The 22,780-nt window shown below is 30.8% G+C and overlaps 1 protein-coding gene across 1 annotated transcript in view; it reads left to right on the forward strand.

The window, feature by feature from the left end:
• BORCS7 (BLOC-1 related complex subunit 7) overlaps positions 1 to 22,156 on the forward strand; it is a 46,812-nt gene extending 24,656 nt beyond the window's left edge. Inside the window, exons 2-3 of the mRNA XM_075376036.1 lie at positions 6,740 to 6,802; positions 21,533 to 22,156. Coding sequence (XP_075232151.1) covers positions 6,740 to 6,802; positions 21,533 to 21,652 — 183 coding nt within the window. The 3' untranslated portion in view covers positions 21,653 to 22,156. The remainder of the gene's footprint in view (positions 1 to 6,739; positions 6,803 to 21,532) is intronic.
• The last annotated feature ends 624 nt before the right edge of the window (positions 22,157 to 22,780 follow it).

Consider the following 22,780-nt stretch of genomic DNA (forward strand, 5'->3'; position numbering starts at 1 on the left):
TTTATATAATAATTTTATAGACTTAATGTTATAGTAAATTATATATAAGATAATATAATTACAATATGTCTAATGTACTTAAGACCCAACTGTAAGGGGGAATGGCTCATGGTTGATGTCTATGTTTATACAAATCACGATTATGACCTGTCCTGAATTTTGATTGAAAAAATATGATTACTGTGTCTGGATCAAACTATTAAAAGCAGGTAGTTTAAGTAAGGTTGGGTGGCCTTAGGTGTTGTGAATGAGATGTTCTACCATTGTTGGTTTTATATCAATTTTGAATTTGTTTTTGGTGATTGTTATCTGTCATGGCTAGCTCAAGTAAATCTATTTGTTTGTGTTCATAGTCATCTGCAAAAACTTAGTTTGTGGTATATTTTATAAATGTAGACTACGCTAATAGTTATTTACACTGTCCTTGTTGTCTTAGTACACAAGATGAACCCTACTACATATTATTTTGTGAATAACTTGTTTGTTTTTGGTGAATACTTCTTTGTTTAAACTGCAGCAGCAGCATTTATTAATGAAAGCATATAATAAGGTAATAGTTACTTTTATTTTTTAAAAGAGTGATCAGTTAATATTCATTTAGAAATTTGAGAACCTTATTGTTAGAAACAAATAGTCAAAATAATAAAGTTGACAAAATTTAACTATATTCTTAATGTTTTTCAGAAGGCCTTTTTAACTTTTTTGTAGAAAAGAAACAGTTTAAATATAAAAAAAAATTATGGATTATTAAAGGAATCACAAAATCTAGTTCTTAGCTAAGGAATCCCAAAAAATGTCAGAAAACTTCTAAAATTATTCATTTATAAAAGTTCGAGTTTGCAAAAAGTATTCACAAATTTATCCTAAAAAGATTTGTTATGCTAAAACATTAAATCAACCGAATGTAATATGCAATTCAAACAATAAAGTTACAATTGTGTAGAGAATTATTAAAGATGAAACCAGATTTGGAAATAAAATTATTCTTCAACTGGAATGCTTTTTTTGAATCAGTCATTGTTACTTAGGAAGTTAAAATTTATTAATAAATGTAAAGAGCAAACATTCACTTTGCATTGATGAAATTCTTGGAACAGTGCTCGAACAGTTTCTTTGTTTATCCATAGAACCTACCTACTCACTCCTGAAGTGATCTGTTTGATGTATTATTATGTACTGATTAGAATTATAAATTAATTTTTTTGTTTATGAATTGAAAAAAGAGTTTAGATAGGGTGCTACAAATGGAGAACTCATAGGAAATCACTCACACTGTGCATAATACTGTTTTGGAATGTAAAGTAACTTGTTTTGTGATAATGTGTAATACTTTAGTTGTTTCTGAAATATATCCTTTTTGGTACTTATGTTGTGTTTGAGAATTTTTTACAGGGTTGTTAAGTGAAATGGTGTTTTTTATTTTGTCTATAAAATTTGTGTTTTTATATATTTGTTAATATTTATGTGTCTTTTCTGATGACCTCCTTGAATTGGGCTAGTTTTGTGGACAGGAACATCCTATCAATTTATGATGGGGTGTGTAGGGACTTTTGGTTTATGTATATAAGCTTGGAAGGTTATTGTTTCAGGATAGATTTATTTAAAATGCTGTTAGAATTTATTCATTTTAGTGTTAAAACACAGATTTCAGTTAACTTTATTTATTATTATTGTGCCTTTCTTAAAGGAAATTGAAGACATGTATTATTTCAGCTTCGAACTTTCTCCCTGTAACCTCAACCTTTTCTTTATAGACAATATTAAATTAATTACTTTTATTTAACTAATTGTAAGCTATACATTAAAGGAAATTTTTTTGCCCTAACAGGTTTTCTAGATAATTATAAGATTTCGAGCAATTCCCAACTACTGTGGTACCAGGAAATTTACCGTGGAACAGAAGTTTTGGAGATATTTCCTACAATTTAAAACATTCTGTAACTCTTGTTTTAAAGATGGCACAAGCATTGACTCTCATTTGATTACTTACATTTGATAGGTGTCTCATTTGATTAAAAATATCCTTCCTTTCTGTTTATATCACTCTTCCAAGTTTGGACCAGTTAACCAGTTATTTGAACCAGTTGACTGTCATTTATTAACACCTTAAAGCAAACTTCATTCAGATGATTCTCCAGACTACTGTATGCACTAACAAATCAAATTACTTTAAAATAAATATTGTCATAGTAGCTTTAATAAGAACCGTAGTTGTGTATAGATTGTTACTATTCTCTGGTAATGTATTTTTAAATCACTAATAAATAACAGGATCTTTAAACAGCTTTACTCAACTGAATTTGGGATTCTGATGAAGACCTTTATGAATCAATCTCCTGTTCAGACATTTCTGAGTATTTTATTAGAATGCTTATTATGGGCTCACTTTAGAAATGTTATTCCTGAAATTGCTGAATTAATATCAATAAGCTGCAGAAACTGTAAATGGAAAAGCTTCTTTCCTTAGTAACTCCTTCACTGCTGTAGGACCCCATCTCATGCTACTTTTCTTTATGTTGAGAGTATGGTGCAGGTTCCACTTTCATACCTCCTCAGAAGTGAACCAATAAGAATTTAGTACCTTTGATCCACTGACAAAGTGTACATGAAGATATATTTACATCTGTAGCCTATCTCTTTACTGGTTTACACATAAAATTGCATAAAAGCAAATACAGGGCGTTTCATAATGTTCTTAAGAGTTACAAAAATTCAGTACAAAAAAAGTATTTCACTTACCTAAATAAAAGTTGTACAAGGTGATGCAGGGACTCTACTATAAAAATAACTATAAAAAATAGTTTTTGTTAAAATCTATAATTGTTCAATATGTGCTCCTCTGGTGACACGGCACACATCAACACGAAAGTCTCTTGCCAAACTCGTTCTAACATGTCATTTTCGATAGAGTTGATTGCATGGATTATGCGATCCTTTAGCTCAGCGATATCGTGCGGCATTGGTGGGATAAACATCTTTCATGTAACCCCAGAGAAAGAAATCACATGGCGTGAGATCTGGTAATCTTGGTGGCCACAGCATAATGTGTTGGTCTTCTTCAGACGCACGTCCTATCCAGCGCTGGGGTAATGTTGTGTTAAGGTACTGTTGAACCTTGTTATGAAAATGGGCAGGACAACCATCTTGCTTGAAAATGAAGTCTTCGAGTAGCTGAGGCATAAGCCATAATTGTAACATATCCAGGTATATCATGTCGGTTACTGTCGTTTCCATAAAAAAGAATGGCCCATACACTGCCTCACAAGAGATCGCACAAAAAACATTTACTTTCGGAGAATCCCGAATGTGTTCCACTTAAGCGTCTGGGTTTTCAGTTCCCCAAACTTGCACGTTATGGAAAGTAGCTTCATTGCTGAAAATTATCTTGTGTAAAAAACCTTCATATAACAACATCTTTTCCTGTAACTGTAAACAAATATCGAGCCTACGTGTTTTATCTCAATCAGAAAGACGCTGGATTAATTGAAGATGGTACGGTTTGCATAATAAACGTTTACAGAGAACTCTCCACACTGTTGTTTTCAGAATTCCTAATTCTCTGCCTGCAGCTGCAGTCGATTTTGACAGGCTGCAAATGAAACTTGCACACACACATTCAACATTAACTTCTGAGGTTGATGGACGACCGGTTGATTTTTGCTTGCACAAGCAACCAGTTTCACCAAATTGTTTATACCATGCACAAATTGAATTGTCACTTGGTGGCTTCTTATGAAATTTCAACCAAAACACACGTTGCACAGAAATTACCGACTTTGACAAGTGAAATTCTAATGCACAAAATGACTTCTCCTACCCGTGGCAACCACCTTCTCTACTGTCGATGCCTAGCAAGCAAATGGTTTACTAACTGCATAGTATATGTGGAAAAAAACTATTTGAAGTACCCTTTCTTTCGTACAGTACTTGTTTTATTCTTATGAGTGAAATAGTTGTTGATGAATTTTCGAAACTCCGAAGAACATTATGAAACGCCCTGTACTGTTGTGTTCTTATTGAGTTGTAATCATCTAGAAATTCAACAACACTTCTAGCCAGTTGTAAAATACAAGTCTGTTCCTGGTAACACAGGTGTAAGTCTGTTTCATTCTGTTCTCAATGTAGACAGAAAATGGATGAAGGAAACAGATGTCAAGTTAAAACAGTAGTCATTGCAATAATGTAAATAGTAAAAAAGTGTAATAAAAAATTGGATAGAATTTACCACTATAAATAATGATGGGAGAATAAAAATATGTAGAATTTTTCTTGTTGTATTACTAACAATATTGTTTTACTAAACCGGGTGTTCAACCCAGAATTATTTTCTTTAAAACAATTTATAAAATGTTTAAGATTTATTTATTTTATGTTGCAAATTAGCCCCATTTTATCTGCTCCTTATTTCTTTCACAAATAAAATCAAAACTAACTTTCAACTAACTCTAAAACTGGTAATACCTCTACTGTCGAATGCTAACTTACTATATAATACATATTATTTTTTCTACTACCTGAGAGGGAAAGAGATAGAAAATGAGTTAAAGTTATGTTTGGCATTTTTTTTTTTTTTTGTAAATTTAATAAGGATTGGTATACAGTACTGTCGTATACATAATTTTCAGGGAGACGTGATATGGTGGTAAACGAAAGAGATCGATACAGGTGGTAGGGAAAGTTAGTGAGGAGAATATCTGAAAATTTTAAATAATGTAGTGAAAATCTTAATCAGATTCATTTACTCTGTGGTTGTAGTTAATGTGACATGCAGTGTTGAGAGAAAAGACACTAGAAGGTATTATGCAAGATTTTAGAAACTTGATGAGGATCAGGTAAGCCATTAACAATAACAGTAAGCAAGGGTTACAAAAATGTAGGAACTCTAGGAAGAAAGATAGTTTAAAAAAATTTGAAGAATACATTAGTATTTTTTGGCCAATTGCCAACGTTACTCACTGGAAGGCATCTCTTCATGTTATTATGGCATGGATTATATTCAGTAATATTTCTGCTAAGTTTTAAATTTTAGCAAAATGTTAAGAACGCTGTTTGCATCCCGTGTTATTAGAGCAGAAAAAGGATCAGACAAAAAAATCAAAGTTTGTTTACTCAGTTGTTATTTAAAAATATCTGTTCCATTCCAAAGGACTTAAGAAGAAAAACTGTTGTATAAAAGTTATTTTTTAATAAGATTTAGTAAAAGCATATCTTCCTGACAAAATGGATGAAGAAAAAAAAGGCATATCTTTTGAACCTTACTTTATGTAATCTTACCACAGCACAGCTTGATAATATGCCCAAGGTGTTTTAAAATAAGGTTTAATTGTAATACACTGTGTTGAGGTATTAGTTTGTGAAAAATAAACAAAGCATTGTGTATGATTTTTTACTACAGTTTCGTGTTCACTAAACTGTTCCCATATATCAGCTTCACTCATAGTTCCACGTTGAACAATATAAAACAGAAACCACACATCAGTGATTTTATTTGAATTTTTGACTATCAAACTGTGTGTGAGAATTTTTGGCAGTTTAATATCCTGATGTTTGACTCCTTAATTTGCAACCCAAATGAAACATGTAATTTGGAAATTGTTATTCATAAAGATTATGTGTATAACAGATGATCCGTGAAATATAATTATATTTAAAATTGTTGTTTATTATAGCATGTGCAAGAAACCATCAATTGATAATACCATAATCTGTTTTTACTTTATAGTTTTCTGAGTTAATGAAAAACAGCACTACTATAAGTTAGCAGATTCAGTTTCTTTTAAGCATACTTCACCATAGAGCATGATAGCCTAATTTTAATTGTTTCTTGAAAGATTTTACTAGGAGCAAGTTAGATGTGCATCTCCTATGTCAAAATTTCATTCATAGTTGTTTGCCTTGAATATTTATTTTTAGATCAGTCTTATGAAAACACTTGTTAACTGCAATATTAGATTTGTTTAGAACTGATAGCAAGGCTGACATGGAAATGTTTGGCAAATATTGTATAACATTCAGTTTTCACATATTTTTCAGAATGGTAGTGCTACCACTTTTTGTCACAATTCTATACCAGCTACAGTATAGTTCTACATGCTGTCTGTCATAATTTAGCATAAAAATTCTATACCTTTATATATTGAGATTATAAGAATAATCTCAGTCTCATGTAATTATTTGTGTCAGTTGTTGTTTATTTAAATATTTGAAGCTTGGATCCATAAAAGCAATGCTCAAGGAAACCTACCCTTGAAGTGGGGTTGGTTTGTAACTCTCTGATTATGCAATCTATTATTCCCTTATTGGGAATTGTTTAGATGTTTATGTGATGAAAGAAATGTAACATGTAATTTAGTACTGATGTAAATTTTAAGTGATCTAATTTGTTTAGTGTACTGATTAATTTTGAAAAGTGTGTATTGTGTTTATATGTTATTTGAGGTGTTGTGTACAGCATTTATATGGCTTAAACCAAGGCCATTCATTAGTCCTTCACCCTTAAAATAAGACCTGTGAAATTTGTCATAAAAATTATTTTTCAAAAAAGTGTAATTTAAAAATTTTTCCATTTTTTTAATATTTATTCTCTGTTCGTAATTTTAGTTGTAAAATATAAATATGTTAATAAACTTAAATGGGCATTTATGTAAAATTTAATATTTTTATTTAATGTGTTCTGTTACTAAATTGGTTTAAGTTTCCCAAAACCTAACTGAATTTTGTAATGTGTTTTTTTTTTTAGATTTTGATGCATTGTGCACGGAATTTTGCGCTTCAAGAACATACCTTGGAAAACACTGAAAGTGTGAGTATTATATTATGCAAATAAATTTTAAGGTAAAATAATAATAATCATCTGATAAAAGATGTGTCAAGTGTCAATTTTTTTTCTATAAATTAAAGTATAATTATTTGATTCTTTTGTAAAACTTGTAAAACCTTGTAAAACTTTGATAATTTTAATTCATAGTTAATCTTCCATATAACCTTATTAATTCAGACCAGTTGAGACTTTTGCGTATTCAGAGTATGAAAAATTTGGATTAAGCAGGATGTTTATGGAAGTCACTGTCATTGTTTTGTGGAAGTGGTCATTCATCAGCTTCTTTTTTGTGTAAATGGCCTTGTTATTTTTTTTATTTAATTATTTTTTTTATTTAGACTTCATATATGTACCATTGAATGAAGAAATTATTGGTTGCAGTATTCAGTTAATATTTTCTTTGTAAATTCTCTAATTTCATAATTTTTCAGTCCAAATACAGTTTTTGCTCTTATTGTTATGAAACGTTTTTTACCATATTATAAAATGTCTTAAAACATAGACATCATTTTTTAAAAGTTAAACAGACAGTCCTTGACCATTAAAAGTGTTGATTAAACACTGATTCAGAATGCTACTGAATTGGCAGCAGAGTTTGGAATTGGTGAAATAATTAGAAGAAGCAAAAAACAGGATAGAATAATTTACAGCATCTAAGTCAACTAAATCTTTAGAACATGAAAAATCTGTGAAAATTTCATATTTTATTAAAGTAGAAAAGGCACTGGGTTCTGTGGTTTACTGAGGAAAATAAAATAAGGAATCCTCATAAAGCTGGCCTCTTATTTAACAAAGAATCTTGAGTTTAATCCTTGTCCAAACAGAGATACTAGCTTCACTGCAAGTATTGGCAAGTCAGATTGCTGGAAGAAAGATCATGGTATATACAGTAAAGTTTATTTTTTGATAAATTGTTACTGTTGATTGTAAATTAAAATCTTGAAACCTTAAAATAAAATTATTCTCAGAGCAAGGTTACAGTGTTGATGAAACAGTTCTAAACTTGAAAATGTTCCCATACAAGGGTTTGGCTGTAATTATTATAGTGAAAAATGTAATACACAAAATAAAATTAGTATAGAATGGGAATAAACTAGTTCCCCTTTTGGATCTCTGGGTGGGGACTACTAACGAAGGGGTCACCAGAAAATTAAAAAATAACATTCTATGAGTCGGAGCGTGGAATATTAGAAGTCTAAAAAAGGTTGGTAGGTTGGAAAATTTAAAGGGGGAAATGAATAGATTAAATGTATGTAGTAGGAATTAGCTAGATTCGGAAGGAAGAGGAAAATTACTCAGGTGATTTTAGAATAATTAACTCAGCTTCAAATAGAGGGCAAACAGGAGTAGGTTTCATAATGAACAAGAAGATAGGGAAGAGAATAGAGAATTTCAGAATGCATAGCGATAGAATCATTGTAATAAGGATAAAATCAAAACCTAAGCTGACAACAATTGTTAACGTCTATATGCCTACAAGTGTTCATGATGATTGGGTAATGTGTATATGAAGAAATTGCCGAAGCAATTAAACACATAAAAGGGGATGAAAATTTAATAATAGTTGGAGATTGGAATGCAAGCAAGCATTGGAAAAGCCAAGGAAGGAAATATTGTGGGTGAATATGGGCTGGGCAAAAAGAATGAAAGAGGTAACGGACCTATAGTTTTGCATGAAGTATAATTTGCCAACACCCATTTTAAAAATCATAATACAGGGTGTCCCATATAAAACGCAACCCATCAATCATTCATCTATGAAATTTCAAAAGTCAAGCTTACTCCCCTACTCGTTACTGAAATGGACTCATCCAACATCTGAACATCGCGGCGACGCAGTAGAACACTACCGATAGTAACAACAATGCAATCATAAAGTTCGGTGTATTGATAGAGACAAGATGGTATTTTCGCTAGATGAACGTGTTTTCATTGTTGAGTCGTACTTCAGTACGAAATTAGTGGTTGCAGTGCAAGATTTGTTTCGCCATAAGTACCCAGATAAACCAGCTCCTAACAAAACATCAGTATTAAGGTTAGTTGCAAAATTTAGAGAGACTGGTTCTGTTAATAACAATGAACACAAAAGATATGCGTCAGTGTTGAATACAGATACAGTCACTGAAATCAAGGACGGATTACTCGCCTCACCAAATAAATCGATCAGATGTTTGTCTGCTGAAATTAATTTGTCTAAATCAACTGTTCATCGGGCGACCAAACAATTACAATTACGACCTTATCGCATTCAAACGGTTTATCAACTTCTTGAGCCTGACAAAGAAAAACGGCTACAATATTGTCTATGGTTCCGTCGATTTCTGAGTGAGGGAATTAATGTTATGGATTCGTTATTTTTCACAGATGAAGCACGGTTTCATTTGGATGGCTGCGTAAACAGCCAAAACAGTAGAATTTGAAGTGCTGAAAATCCCCACGTTTATCACGAAAAAAAATTACACCCGCAGAAGTTGGACGTGTGGTGCGTGATATCGCAGAATAAAATAATTGGTCCTATTTTATTCGAGTATACCATTAATGTAGAACGGTATCAGAATATTTTATTTCAGTTCATTGCACTCTTGGAAGAGGAAGACAGACACTGCTGGCTACAACATGATGGTGCGACATCGCACTACGCAGGTTCAACTTTTGATTTTGTTGAGGAATTCTTTGGTAATCATGTTATTAATTGAGACTTGTGGCCACCAAGATCTCCAGATTTGACTGCGGCAGATTTTTTTCTATGGGGTTACCTCAAAGAAAAAGCCTACAGCAATAAACCACGAACACTTGAACAATTGAAAGTCAATATTGAACAAGCTGTATTAAATATCCAGCCACAAACTTTGAAAAAAGTTGCAAGAAACGCTGTAAAAAGAATTGAAGCTTGTATTCAAGAAGATGGCGGCCACTTCCAACATTTACTCTAAATGTAAGGTAATGGATGGTAATAATAAAAATTACATTTACATTTACACATGGCTTTTTATTATTTCAATACCTACCAATATAAGGTTGGGTTGCATTTTATATGAGACACCCTGTAGAAGAATATACATATGGAAGAAGCCAGGTGATACTGCAAAGTATCAGATAGATTATATCATGGTTAAGCATAAGCAAAGATTTAGAAATTAACTCGTCGACTGCAAAGCTTACCTTGGAGCAGACATTGATAATGAATTGTAGACTGAGTAGTAAACCTGAAGAAAAGGTGTCAGATGAATCGATGGAATTTAGAGAAGCTTGAGAAAGAGGAGGTAAAGAAAATTGTTGAGGAGGACATTGTAAGAGGTCTGAGTAAAAAAGATAAAGTAGAAAATGTAGAAGAAGAGTGGTAAAATGTTAAAAAGGAAACGTTTAATCAACAGAAGCAAACTTAGGCGGAACACAGAGAACTGACAGAAAACCTTTGGATTTCAGACTATATATTGCAGCTGATGGATGAACGTAGAAAACATGAGAATGCTAGTGATGAACAAAGTAAAAGGAATTATCAACAATTAAGAAATACTATAAACAGGAAGTGCAAACTAGTGAAAGAAGAGTGGTGGATTAAAGAAAAGTGTTCAGAAGTGGAAAGAGAAATGAGCATTGGTAAAATAGACGGAGCATACAGGAAAGTTAAGGAAAATTTTGGGGTACATAAATTAAAATCTAATAATGTGTTAAACATAAATGGTACACTGATTTATAATACAAAGATTTATAAGGCAAAGTCGATAGGTGGGTAGAATATAGGAATATATTGAAGATTACACGAAGGAAATGATGTCGTACAGGAAAAAGAGGAAGTTGAAGAGGATGAAAGGGTAGAAACAATACTGGGTTCTGAATTTAAGAGAGCATTAAAAGATTTGAATGGCAGAAAGACTCCTGGAATAGATTGAATAACTGCAGAAATTACTGCGCAGTGCAGGGGAGGAAACTATCTATGATTATACAAACTGGTGTTTAATATTTTTGAAAAAGGGAAGTTCCGTCAAGACTTCAAAATCAGTGTTATAATCATGATACCAAAGAAAGCAGGAGCAGATAAATGTGAAGAATACAGAATAATTAGCTTAACTAGTCGTGCATCAAAAATCTTAACTAGAATTCTGTATAGAAAAATTGGGAGGAGAGTGGAAGAAATGTTAAGAGAAGACCAATTTGGTTTCAGGAAAAATATAGGGACAAAGGAAGCAATTGTAGGGCTCAGATTAATAGTAGAAAGAAGATTAAAGAAAAACAAACCAACATACTTCGCGTTTATAGATCTAGAAAAGGCATTCGATAACGTAGACTGGAATAAAATGTTCAGCATTTAAAAAAAATTAGGGTTCAAGTACAGAGATTGAAGAACATTTGCTAGAATTTACAGGAACGAAACAACAACAGTAATAATTGAAGAACATAAGAAAGAAGCCATAATAAAAAAGGGAGTCGTACAAGGATGTTCCCTATCACCATTACTATTTAATCTTTACATAGAACTAGCAGTAAATGATAAAGAACAGTTTAAATCTGGAGTAACAGTACAAGGTGAAAAGATAAAGATGTTACAATTTGCTGATGATATAGTAATTCTAGCTGCGAGTAAAAAAGACTTAGAAGAAACAATCAACTGAATGGATGAAGTCCTACACAAGAACTACTGCATGAAAATAAACAAGAACAAAATGAAAGTAATGAAATGTAGATGGACCACTGAATGTAAAAATAGGAAGAGAAAAGATTACAGAGGTAGAAGAATTTTGTTATTTGGGAAGTAGAATTACTAAAGATGGACAAAGCAGCAGCGATATAAAATGCCGAATAACACAAGCGAAACAAGCCTTCAGTCAGAAATATAATTTGTTTACATCAAAAATTAATTTAAACATCAGGAAAAGATTTTTGAAAGTATATGTTTGGAGCATAGCTTTACATGGAAGTGAAACTCGGACAATCGGAGTACCTGAGAAGAAAAGATTAGAAGATTTTGAAATCTGGTGCTATAGGAGAATGTTAAAAATCAGATGTGTGGATAAAGTGACAAATTATGAGGTTTGGCAAATCGATGAAGAAAGAAGCATTTAGAAAAATATAGTTAAAAGAAGAGACAGACTTATAGGTCATATATTATGGCATCCTGGAATAGTCGCTTTAATATTGGAGGGACAGGTAGAAGGATAAAACTGTGCAGGCAGGCAACGTTTGGAATATGTAAAATAAATTGTTAGGGATGTAGGATGTAAGGGGTGTACTGAAGTAAAAAAGACTGGCACTAGACAGGGAATCTTGGAGAGCTGCAACTAGCCAGTCAAATGGCTGAAGACAAAAAAAAATCATTCCAACGTCCAGTAATGTTATGAGTGCAAATAAAAAGCCAGCTGGCTTTAGTTATTGTTAAGTAAACCAGGTTGAGAGCATTTAAGATATTATTCTTAAATTCTATATTAATCTAAAAATGTCTTGCTGTGTTTTATAGAAACCACAGAAATGTTTGAATGATTAATATAATAAGTAAAAAGTGGTTTCAGAAATTGTTTGTTTTTTGAAATGATTTTCTAAACCAGAATTTAATCTTACTAAGTAAATTTTTTAATGTGAGGATAAAGGATGATATTTATTGTTTAACTGAATTACAGGAATAAAATTTGATGTTACAAAAATTGTGGTATTTTACTACAGTGATATAAAGTTGTCTCAAGATAAATCATTTAATAAAACAGTATTTTACTGCCAATTCATCAAATTTTGGTTTGTGAGGAGGTAAAGTTCATGGTATTAAATGACTGACAGATGATTCTGAAAATTTCAGTCATCAGAATTACAGTGATGTAGAAATGGTTTCTTTGTCAAAAAGTGAACACCAGTAAATAAGAAACAAATAAATGACAATAGCAGTAAACCAAAAACAGGACCACATAAGAAAATTATTTCATGTAAGAAGGAAATAAAGATTCTGGAGCATGTTCTGTTTATTAAAACAACATGTAGCATAGCTTTGCTCAGTAATATAATTTTAATAAAGTGATGGTGAAATATTACAGTACATTTCTCTTCTATTCAGTAGAAGAAATTTACTAATTTTTAATAGAGTTAACTTTTTTAATTACATTTACTTTCCAATTTTTACTTTCAGTTATTAATGGCAAAAATACTGTCAAATATGTTTTTTTACTTATTTTAATAATTTTTTTAAAATGATTTTTTTTTTTTTTACTAAAATCACTGCTCAAAAAAACCTTTTAACATCATTGTAATTGTATATTTCTAATTTTGTTTTTCCAGAGGAAAATTAAAAATAACTGTAAAAAAGCTGTAACATGTATATTTGTTTTTGTTATGAATAATAACACTCATTTTATTAAGAATATATTTTTATTTATCATGAATTGACATTTTATGTAACTACTAAGGATATGTAAAAGGGCTTTAGAGTGGAGCTGGAGCAGGTGAAGCAATGGATTTTTACTCGAAGCAGGAGCAGAGCCGGAACACAGAAATTTGTATTAATCTGCTGCTCCTATATATATATATATATATATATATATATATATTTTTTAATATTTGAGCCAGTGAGAATGGAAGTGGCATAAGTCATAGAATTAAAAAATTGGTGGCTTAGTCATTAGTACAGAAATTCACTACTAGGAGCAGCACTAATATTCATTTCTTTACGTTTGATTTTTCAATAACAATTTTAACAAACCGTTAAATATTAAATTAAATTTCAACAATTAGCCTTAAAGTGATTTACGCCACTTTCATTCTCACCAGCTCATTTGATATTTTGCATTGATAAGTTTAAAACACTGATATTATTTAGTATATGTGGTGGTGATAATAGGCAGTCAATGAAGGACGATTTGCTGTCTGCCATTTTATTTATTAAAATTAACAACAAATAAATTTTAGGTTGTATGTTAATTTTTTTAATAATAAATAAATTAATTGTAAATAAACAAGTTTTTTTTATATGTACTTACGTATCAAAGAAAAAATTAATGTAATTCCTATAAGAATATTTTAACCAGACCATGGAACAGAGCTGGAGCAAATACTTTGATGCCAGAGCGGTGCAACTGAAAAAAGTGGTCGCTTCAAAGCCCTGTGCAAAAGTAAAAGAAAATATATTAACATACCCTAAATAAAATAGCATTGTCTAATTTTTTATAAGATAAATTTTAAGAGAATGAAGTATTCCATTTTAATTCAACAAATGATCAGTGCATCACTATTTTTGATTGTTATGATATTTGGTATATAATAACTAACCCACCTTGTAGTGGCCAAAAAATATTTTTTTTAAATATTTTTAAAAAGTTTTTTCGTGAATAATAGACTATTTTCTAATTCTCTAACAGGTAAAAACAGCCATTTTCATCACTTTTTTAATTAGCATTCTTATCTTACATCGTAGAGAGGGTCAAAAATGGCTTTTTGGAAAGAGTAAAGGTGGAACTTCATCTTAGTGTACTCAAAATTCATTTTTTTACATAACCAAATCCTGTAACGTTTACTGAAGTTACATTAACAAATTGTTGTTTTTTCAACCCAAAATAAATAAATAATGAAGGGCGTTTGTAAACAGGCCTGTTTTTTTACCTTTTAACTTTTAGGTAATAAAAGTACTTATAAAAAAAAAATTTGACTGTTATCGAGAGTCCTTCACTGAAAAAAAAAGGCCTCCAAATCGTACGATTTTGAAAATGTTGTATATTTGGAGCCCAAAAACCACGTGGGACAGGTAGCAAATATCTGAAATTTTATAGCAGTAAGTACTTTTTATGTTCTTTAAAATCAAATAAAATTTATTTTTTTACCCAAAGGGGTTGACGAGTAATGAAGCCAGCAAAACTGTTAAAAACACTGTTCCTTCTAACCGTAAACAATGTATCCAAAACTACTGATGTATGTATTTTTTTTAGATTATAAAAATTACAGCTAAACTCAATAGAATAAATAAACTGATAATTAATAAATAGTCAATTATAAAATGATAATTTAAATATATTAACAAGTTGTTCAATTCACTTTTACCTTATTTTATTCCTGCTAATGGAAGTTATGAATAAATCTTGCACTTTTTGATAACAAACTTAACTAACAAAACTTGTGTTCCTGCTATTTTTTTATTGAGTAAAACTGATAAGTCCTCATTCATCTTTGGTGTAATGTTGTGACCTCTTCCAGTAGTTGATAGAAAAAGCTCTAAAGGCATGAGATTCTTTAAAAAATTTTAGTTGAACCCATGTTTGATTATCCCTCAATGATTTCTTGAATGAAATACCAGGACCCTGTGGATGAAAAAAGTGTATTTGATATTCCTCTTCATTTTCATGTATTTTGACTTCAATGACTTCACCTAACCACCACTTGCCATCGCAGCAGACATAAATTTTATATATCAACAAAATCAATTGATATCAACGTACATTTTTCTGATTCAGAGATCTCCCAGACTTTCAGAATACATTTCTGACTTGTTGGAACATAACTGTGAAAGGTTCTTGTTTTTGTGACTGTTGTGATTACCTGATAATGAGAACTGAGGTATTCTTCAGTGTCTTGAACATCTTTATTAGAGCAGAAAATAAATGTTATATTTTTAATATTGTCTTTGCAATAATTGTACATTTCAGAAGATGCTTGCTTTAGTACAGTTCTTTTTACAGTTCCACCAATATCATCACATGGTCCTTTTCCATATGGTATGAGGCAAAAAGTGCCATTCAGCTTCAATTTCAGAATCTTGATGGCAGTACAAATCTATCAAACTTTCTTTGTTTTTATACTGGACTGAGGAGCCATCAGAAAAATAAAAATATTGTTTAACTTGTGGTAACAATGTTTTTACTTTATTTATAACCTGCTTTTGGAAGCAGAACAATGTAGTATTGCGCTTCAAGTGCTCAACTAATCACATACTAGCTTTGGCTATGTAATTTTCCTTCTTTTTTAAAATACATGAGAAATGGATGTACTGTGGCGTAAGTTTTTGACCAGTGATATGACTGGACTTCATCCTTATCAAAAAAGGAAAATTTTGAGAGAAGTCTCCCATTACAATACATTCACCCTTCAACAAGTTTTCCTTTTTAATGTTAAGGAAATTAGCTTGTTTCTTTGCTACAAAATGATGCCTTTTTAGAGTATTTAAATTCGCAGTAAGTTTATCTAAGTACTCTTGAAATGGAAAATTTAAGTAGTTAGTTCACAACGTTCGACAGAAACCCATTATTTGAAGATAATTTCAGAATCAAAATTATCCCAGCTCCCTTACAGTAATATGAGCACTTCATTAGTATCTGGACATTTTTCACACTGTGACAGCATGCACGTTTCATTTTCTATAACACATAACATGGTTGAAAGGAGAATTTTATAATCAAATTTCATTTTTAGAGCAGATAACATGAGTTATACATTTTGGTGGGTGACACACACATACATACATACACACACACACACACAAACAAACATAGTGAGTACCTGACCCTCCAGCCAGAACACAAAATTTAGGTCTTAAATCAGCAAATTTTGAAAAATCAATTTTTAAACACTGTTTTTCTTTGAAGGTTGTGTATAATTCTTTTAAGTTACATAAGATAAGCCTTTTTTTAACATTACTTTTCTTCCTGTCAGCTTGTCTTACAGAGGCACAATCTTTCTTGCCTGGCATCATTTGGCTGTGCTCATCATTATGGTAAAAATCTTGGACATATTTAATAACATTTTCATCAGTTACATGACTGGGTTTCTTTTTGCCAATTTGAGGCAAAATTCCACTTGTTTTAACTAATTGTCTGGATTGATGGGCTAAATACTGACTAACACTACTCATTTTGAATTTTTTGAACGCTCCAGCTGCTTGGTAATAAACTTAAAGTATTAATTTTTTCCTGGGTTGATGTAACTGATTTCATTTTATCCTTTATTTAAATGAATAATTCTTCGTATTCCCTACCTAAATCAGGATAATTTTGTGGTACTAAACTGGTTTCTTCTGCAGAAGTATTTAAATCAAAGCAATCATTTAATTTACTGTTAAATTACTTGGCTATTTTTGTAACTTTATTTTTAAAAATTGGTTCCTTTGCGCTGCTTAATAATTTTTGAACATTAACAGGGGAAATACCAAATGCTGAACAAGCTTTATTCACCAACTCGACTACAACACATTGAGGCTGAAATATATCTTAACATTCTGGTTTGCTTTCTGTATCATCTTGTCGTTTTTGTATTTTGTTTGAGCATTTTGTACACAGTGCTCTGCCTGGAATTATTTTAAATTTGGATTGCTTGTTGAAAGTATCAAAGATACTTCTCGAAGAATTTCTTAACCAATTTAGTGTGACAGCTAGATTGATCAGAGCAACTTTTCCCATTAATATGAAAATATTTATCTAAGTATTCAGTTTTATGAAAAATTACAGTTATTTTTTGTTTTTAGTACATTCACTTCTTAAAGATATCAATGTTACTTGCTGTTTTGTAAACTCTAAAATATCTTGCAATACTGAAGAACTATTGTAACTCAATTTGTGACATACTGTTTCAGTGTGAATGCCAATTGAACACTCCATAATCCGATTTTATAAAATACAAGGGTTCTTACAATAAAAATGCAGTTAGTATAAATGATAAAACTACCAATTGCACGTCACTTTGTCTTATCCCAGTTTCTCTAAAGCTAAAATAAAAATTTCTCTAATTAATAAAATGAAAAATAAAATATATCTCATAAAAGAGAAGTTCACTGCTAATAAAATTACTTTATAAACACGTATACATTACCTAACCACAGTATTAACACTAGCAACAATATAACATATCACATTGAAATCATAATAGTAACTGAGTCTTCTACAATGTTTACATTCAGGATTACGCATAAATTCTTGTCCTTGCATGTCTATTCACTTTCATATTTAAACATGAGTTTGTGTATATGAGCCATACTTTAAGTAACAAACTATGTAGAATATAAGCTATCTCATTATAGACATATCAAAATATTTTTTGTAGTAAGCCAACATTATTATCCGTAAAAATACATGCTGTGAACAAAATAAGTTTTAAATGGTTTTAAAGTACATAAAAAGTACTTACTGCTGTAAAAATTTCAGATTTTCGCCACTTGTTACACATGTGGTTTTTGGGCTCCAAAAATGAGACATTTTCAAAATCGTATGATTTGGCGGCCATTTTTTTTTTAAATGAAGGACACTGGGTAATAGTTCATTTTTTTTTTTTATAAATACTACTAGTACCTTAGAGTTAAAAGGTAAAAAACAAGTCTGTTACCTTAAGCCCTTCATTATTTGTTTTTGGCACAAAATTTGAAAAAAAAAAAACCGTTTGTAAATGTAACTTCAGTAATCATTACAAGATTTGGTTATGAAACAAAATGAATTTTGTGTTAAGATGAAGTTCCATGTTTACTCTTTACAAAAAGCCTTTTTGACCTCTATTTGTTGTAAAATAAGAATGCTACAGCTCACGAAAAGTGACGAAAGTGGCTGTTTTTACCTGTTGACTAGTTAGAAATTAGTCCATTACTGAAGAAATAATATTTTTTGTTCACTACAAGATGGGTAATTATCATATAACAAATATCATCAAAATGAAAAATACTGATGCAATGAATTTTTGGAAAATTTGTTGAATTAAAATGGAATACCCCAAATGTGGAATCAAAGATTATTTATTTACAAACCAGCAGTAGTCGCCCATCATTGTGTCTTCTGGAAGATTTGGTCCCCATGGTCCTAATGTCATGGTGAAATCACCATTATCACATTAACTGACTGCCAAAATTTCTGAAAAAGAAACTGAAATATGAATGTGGAGAATGTATTTTTAGCAATATTCAACAACTTATGACGTAATAAGAGAAGTATTTTCTTTTTTTGTTGCCTAAAAATCCTTTTACAACTTCAAAATACAATTTCCATGCTGCTAATTCCTTTTGACAAATGTTTTTTGAAAATAGGAAATTAAATAATTTTTTCTAATACCCTCTTGCAATATATACCGTTGTTTGGTGGAACTTGTGGAAAAATTTCTCCCATATGTTTCAAGCCTTCACCTTCTTTGCAAGGCCTTTACAAAATTTTTCATTGATCCTCACTATCCCAGAAATATCAAAACATTCACACAAAGAACCCTTTATTTTACAAAACATTGAGGAAACAGCATTTCTTTCTCTGAAGGATATAATGCTTGTTCCATATGCCAACAGATTCCATTCTTGCACTCTAAAACTGAAAAGTTCAGCATGCTGTTTTGTTAGGCTTGAGTCACACATCAGATCATTTAATTCATTTTGACAAATAAGTTGGGATTCAGTGGACATCTGAGAAGTATAAGTGAAATCATAAATGTTGTGAAAAAGATGTACATTTTCATCAGTTTTTATATCACAGTCATCAAGGTCTGAAATCTTATACCAGTGTTAGCTTTCTTCATTAAGACTGGTCCACCTACTATCACTTAGGTGGCACATTTGGATTTTCAGTTGTTCAGTTTAGGTTTTTTCTCCTCCTCACCACAAAGTAGACAGCAAATGGCATTTAATGGAATTATTTTTTTCCCAGAAATCTTTTAAAAAGAGTGGATCCCATTTTGCAATATTTAATTATCAATTGAAGTAGCTCTCTGGAGAGCAAGCAACCATGACCTCTTTGTTTTTAACATGTACATGCATGTTTTGTTTTAATTTTTTTATTACATTTTTGAAAAAGATTGATTCAGATATCACAAATTTAATTTTTTTTTTTGGTAGAAAATATTTTAAAAGAAGTTTGAATACTGTGTAATGTTTCAAATTAATTAACCAAGAAGGATTAGTGGCATGAGCTCTTGGGAAGGCTGTAAACCCCCTCTTCCGACTTTTTAAATTTATTTTCAAGAGAAGTTTGGACTTCACCAGTTTCATTTTCTATTAATTGATAAATATCTAGGCCCCTCGAAGCAATGTAGGTAGAACCTATTGGACACTTAATTTTTAAGTTTTTCTTATGGTAGAACTCATTTTAAAAAAAGATTTTATTATTTGAAGTTTTGTTGATTGAGGAGTGCTAGGAGCCATGAGAGTTTTGGTAGGATGGGAACAAGGAAATGTAAACTTCTTGTTCACCTATAATTTTTCTTATTTTTAAGATGAAAATGTGTTTCATCTTTTAAATATTATGTTTTATTAAAATTTTGTTAATTTAATAGCTACAGATAGAGAGCCATCAGTGCAGGATAGAATAAATCTCCTCCTTAATAGTATTTTTATGTTTTCTGAAGATAGGGCACCATTTTGATAAAGAAATTTGTTATTATTGCAATATTTCAATTTTATTCTTATATGAGTAAATGGAGGGAGGCAAGAAGATTATTGGCATTTAAAATCTTTTTAACCATAATGATGGTATGCTTCTGGTCTTGTAGTAGGATATTCCAAAGTTATATGTGTAATAGTTTTCTTACTATCAGACTAACTTTTTTCTATGCATTATTAATCTTATTATGATGAAGGGTACCAAACGGAGTGAAGTTGGATTGTATGAGGGAGTTTATGTAATTATGTATACAGCTTACAGCACTTTGGAAGGTGTTTGCTTTATAAATAATGCAGGGATATTTCATATTGGTTTAGGAATTCTTAAGATTACCTTGAACGAAACAGTTTCTTTGTCTGTATAGTCATATAGATATAGATTTCTAATGATAAAATTATCATTTTTTAATGGAATGCTTCTATAAATCATTGTTGAATGACTTGATTGTTCACTGTTAACTTGATTGGTCAAAACAGTTTTAAATTGCTCACTTTACCTTGGCTCAGCTGAGTCAGGACTGGGCCATGTAAGAAGAAATAGAAAAAGCTACACAATCTAGATTCACTGTCCTTCCTTCATTTTAAAATTATTATCCTACTGATATACCAGATGCAACTCCCTCTGCGAAGGAAGTGCATTGCATCCTTCAGAAATTAGGTCCCCATCAGAAGCCTAAGATACAGGTAACCTAACAAGTCCACGCAGATGGACTTATGAAAGTATTTATCACTTCACGGGAGAGCTAACGGAGAATAAAATTAATAATTCTTAGATTCAATAAGACAGTACGGCCGCACATATGGCCAGGCAGTCAATGAAGTTAGTGCAAGAGGCTTTCAGAGATTGAATCATTTCTAAAGTTAATCATAAGAGATGGTCATAAACCCCTCATTCTCTGGACTCAAACCCACTGGATTTTTACATCTAGGGTTATGCAAAAGTAATTTTTATCGAAAAAGCCCCACAGCCTCCTGGAACTTCAAAGTGCTATTTGTAATTTTACATGAACTACTTGCCTTCATGAACTATTTTTCTTTGAGAACAAGAAGAAATGTGTGCAGATATGTCTGGATGTTCATGGGGAACATTTCCAAGAATTACTGTAAGGTAACTCGACATTACACATTGTAGTAGTGCATGACAGGTGCATAGTTATTTTTTGATTGACTGTATATTTTATATTATGGTATTAATTGTAAAAAAATGCTGTGAAGAAACAGAAATCTCTAAAAAAGATTTTAATGAATTTAAAATCTTATATACTCATACACATACATGTTCATATACTTTGAAAATATTAACATTTTATATACTGAGTAGTAGAATAAAGAAAGATATCTCTCTCGATATAAATAGTATTATATTCTATTTACTGTACTACATGATTTTAAATTATTTCTTATTTCAGAATATTAAAAAAATGCAAGTTACTGCTACACATTTGGCCTATCAACATGATTTATCACACGCTCGTAATGCTTATATGTTGGAACAGCTAAAAGAACAAGTGAGAGCTATGCAACGTTGAAATTAGTACTTATTTATTTTCTAGTTATGAAAATTAAAATATCAAAAAACTGTTAAGATTGTAAAAGTTTAAAATTTCTCATTTTAAATAATTCTTTTTTAGAAGAATTTTTAACTCCTTTATTACACAACCAAGCATTTTAAATAGTGATATGTTTGAGCACATATTGTGTGTATGAGTATTTGTTGCATCACTTTCAGAAAGTAGAGTGGTGTGTAGATAATTGCTTGATTGGTGTTAATTAGATAGTCAGGTTCAATTCATTCCATTGATCTGATGAAAGAGGTGTCCAAATATGAGATTTCACAGAATTTTTAAAATTACTTAACATGTACTTTAAAACGATAAACATTTGCAGTCATTAAATTATTGGAACTCAAGTAGACTGAAATTACAGCTGAGACTGTAAACATTAAAGTGGATGAGTTATTTAGAATGTAACGCAGAAGAGTAAATGAGATATTACATTAATAAAGTAAATCGTTTTGGCTTAATTATTATAAATGTTGAAGTAATTTTTTTATTTAATAATTGTTGCATTATTTTTAATTATCATAAACATTTTAAGTTCTTTTAATTCAAAATAAAAATTTCATCCTGACTACTTCAGGTTAAAAATTTCCTTGATGTACTTATTAAGAAATAAATGAAGATGAGTCATGAAATCTTGAAATCTTTACAGTATCTGTAAAATACCTCTTTTTGTCTTCATTGTTCTTTACTGATATCTCCTAAATTTGGTCTGTATTTTATTTCCTATTGATTCAAGATGTTTTACATGAAACTCTACTTTCTATTGCATTAAAAAATAATGGCTGTGGCAAATGACTACAGACTTTATTATGCATAATAAGATTGAATTTATGTCTATGATGAGGTAAGGCATCTGAGATGCAAGTCTGTTCTCCTGAGAATATTGTAGTATTTTACACAGCCTCTGTTGAATAGTGAAGATGTTGCCTTTAAGACTGAATATCATCGCATTGTTATGGCCTTGGTGGGATGATATGCACCAGTAAATTCCACTCAGAGAAGGGAGTGGGAAACCACTCATTTTTCACTAGATTAAGTCATTAGTTTTTTATTTCAGAAATTCTTCTGATTCAGTATAAAAATTCATATCCTCAA

The sequence above is a fragment of the Lycorma delicatula genome, chromosome 1 (assembly GCF_047948215.1).
Source record: "Lycorma delicatula isolate Av1 chromosome 1, ASM4794821v1, whole genome shotgun sequence".
NCBI classification, from domain to species: Eukaryota; Metazoa; Arthropoda; class Insecta; order Hemiptera; family Fulgoridae; genus Lycorma; species Lycorma delicatula.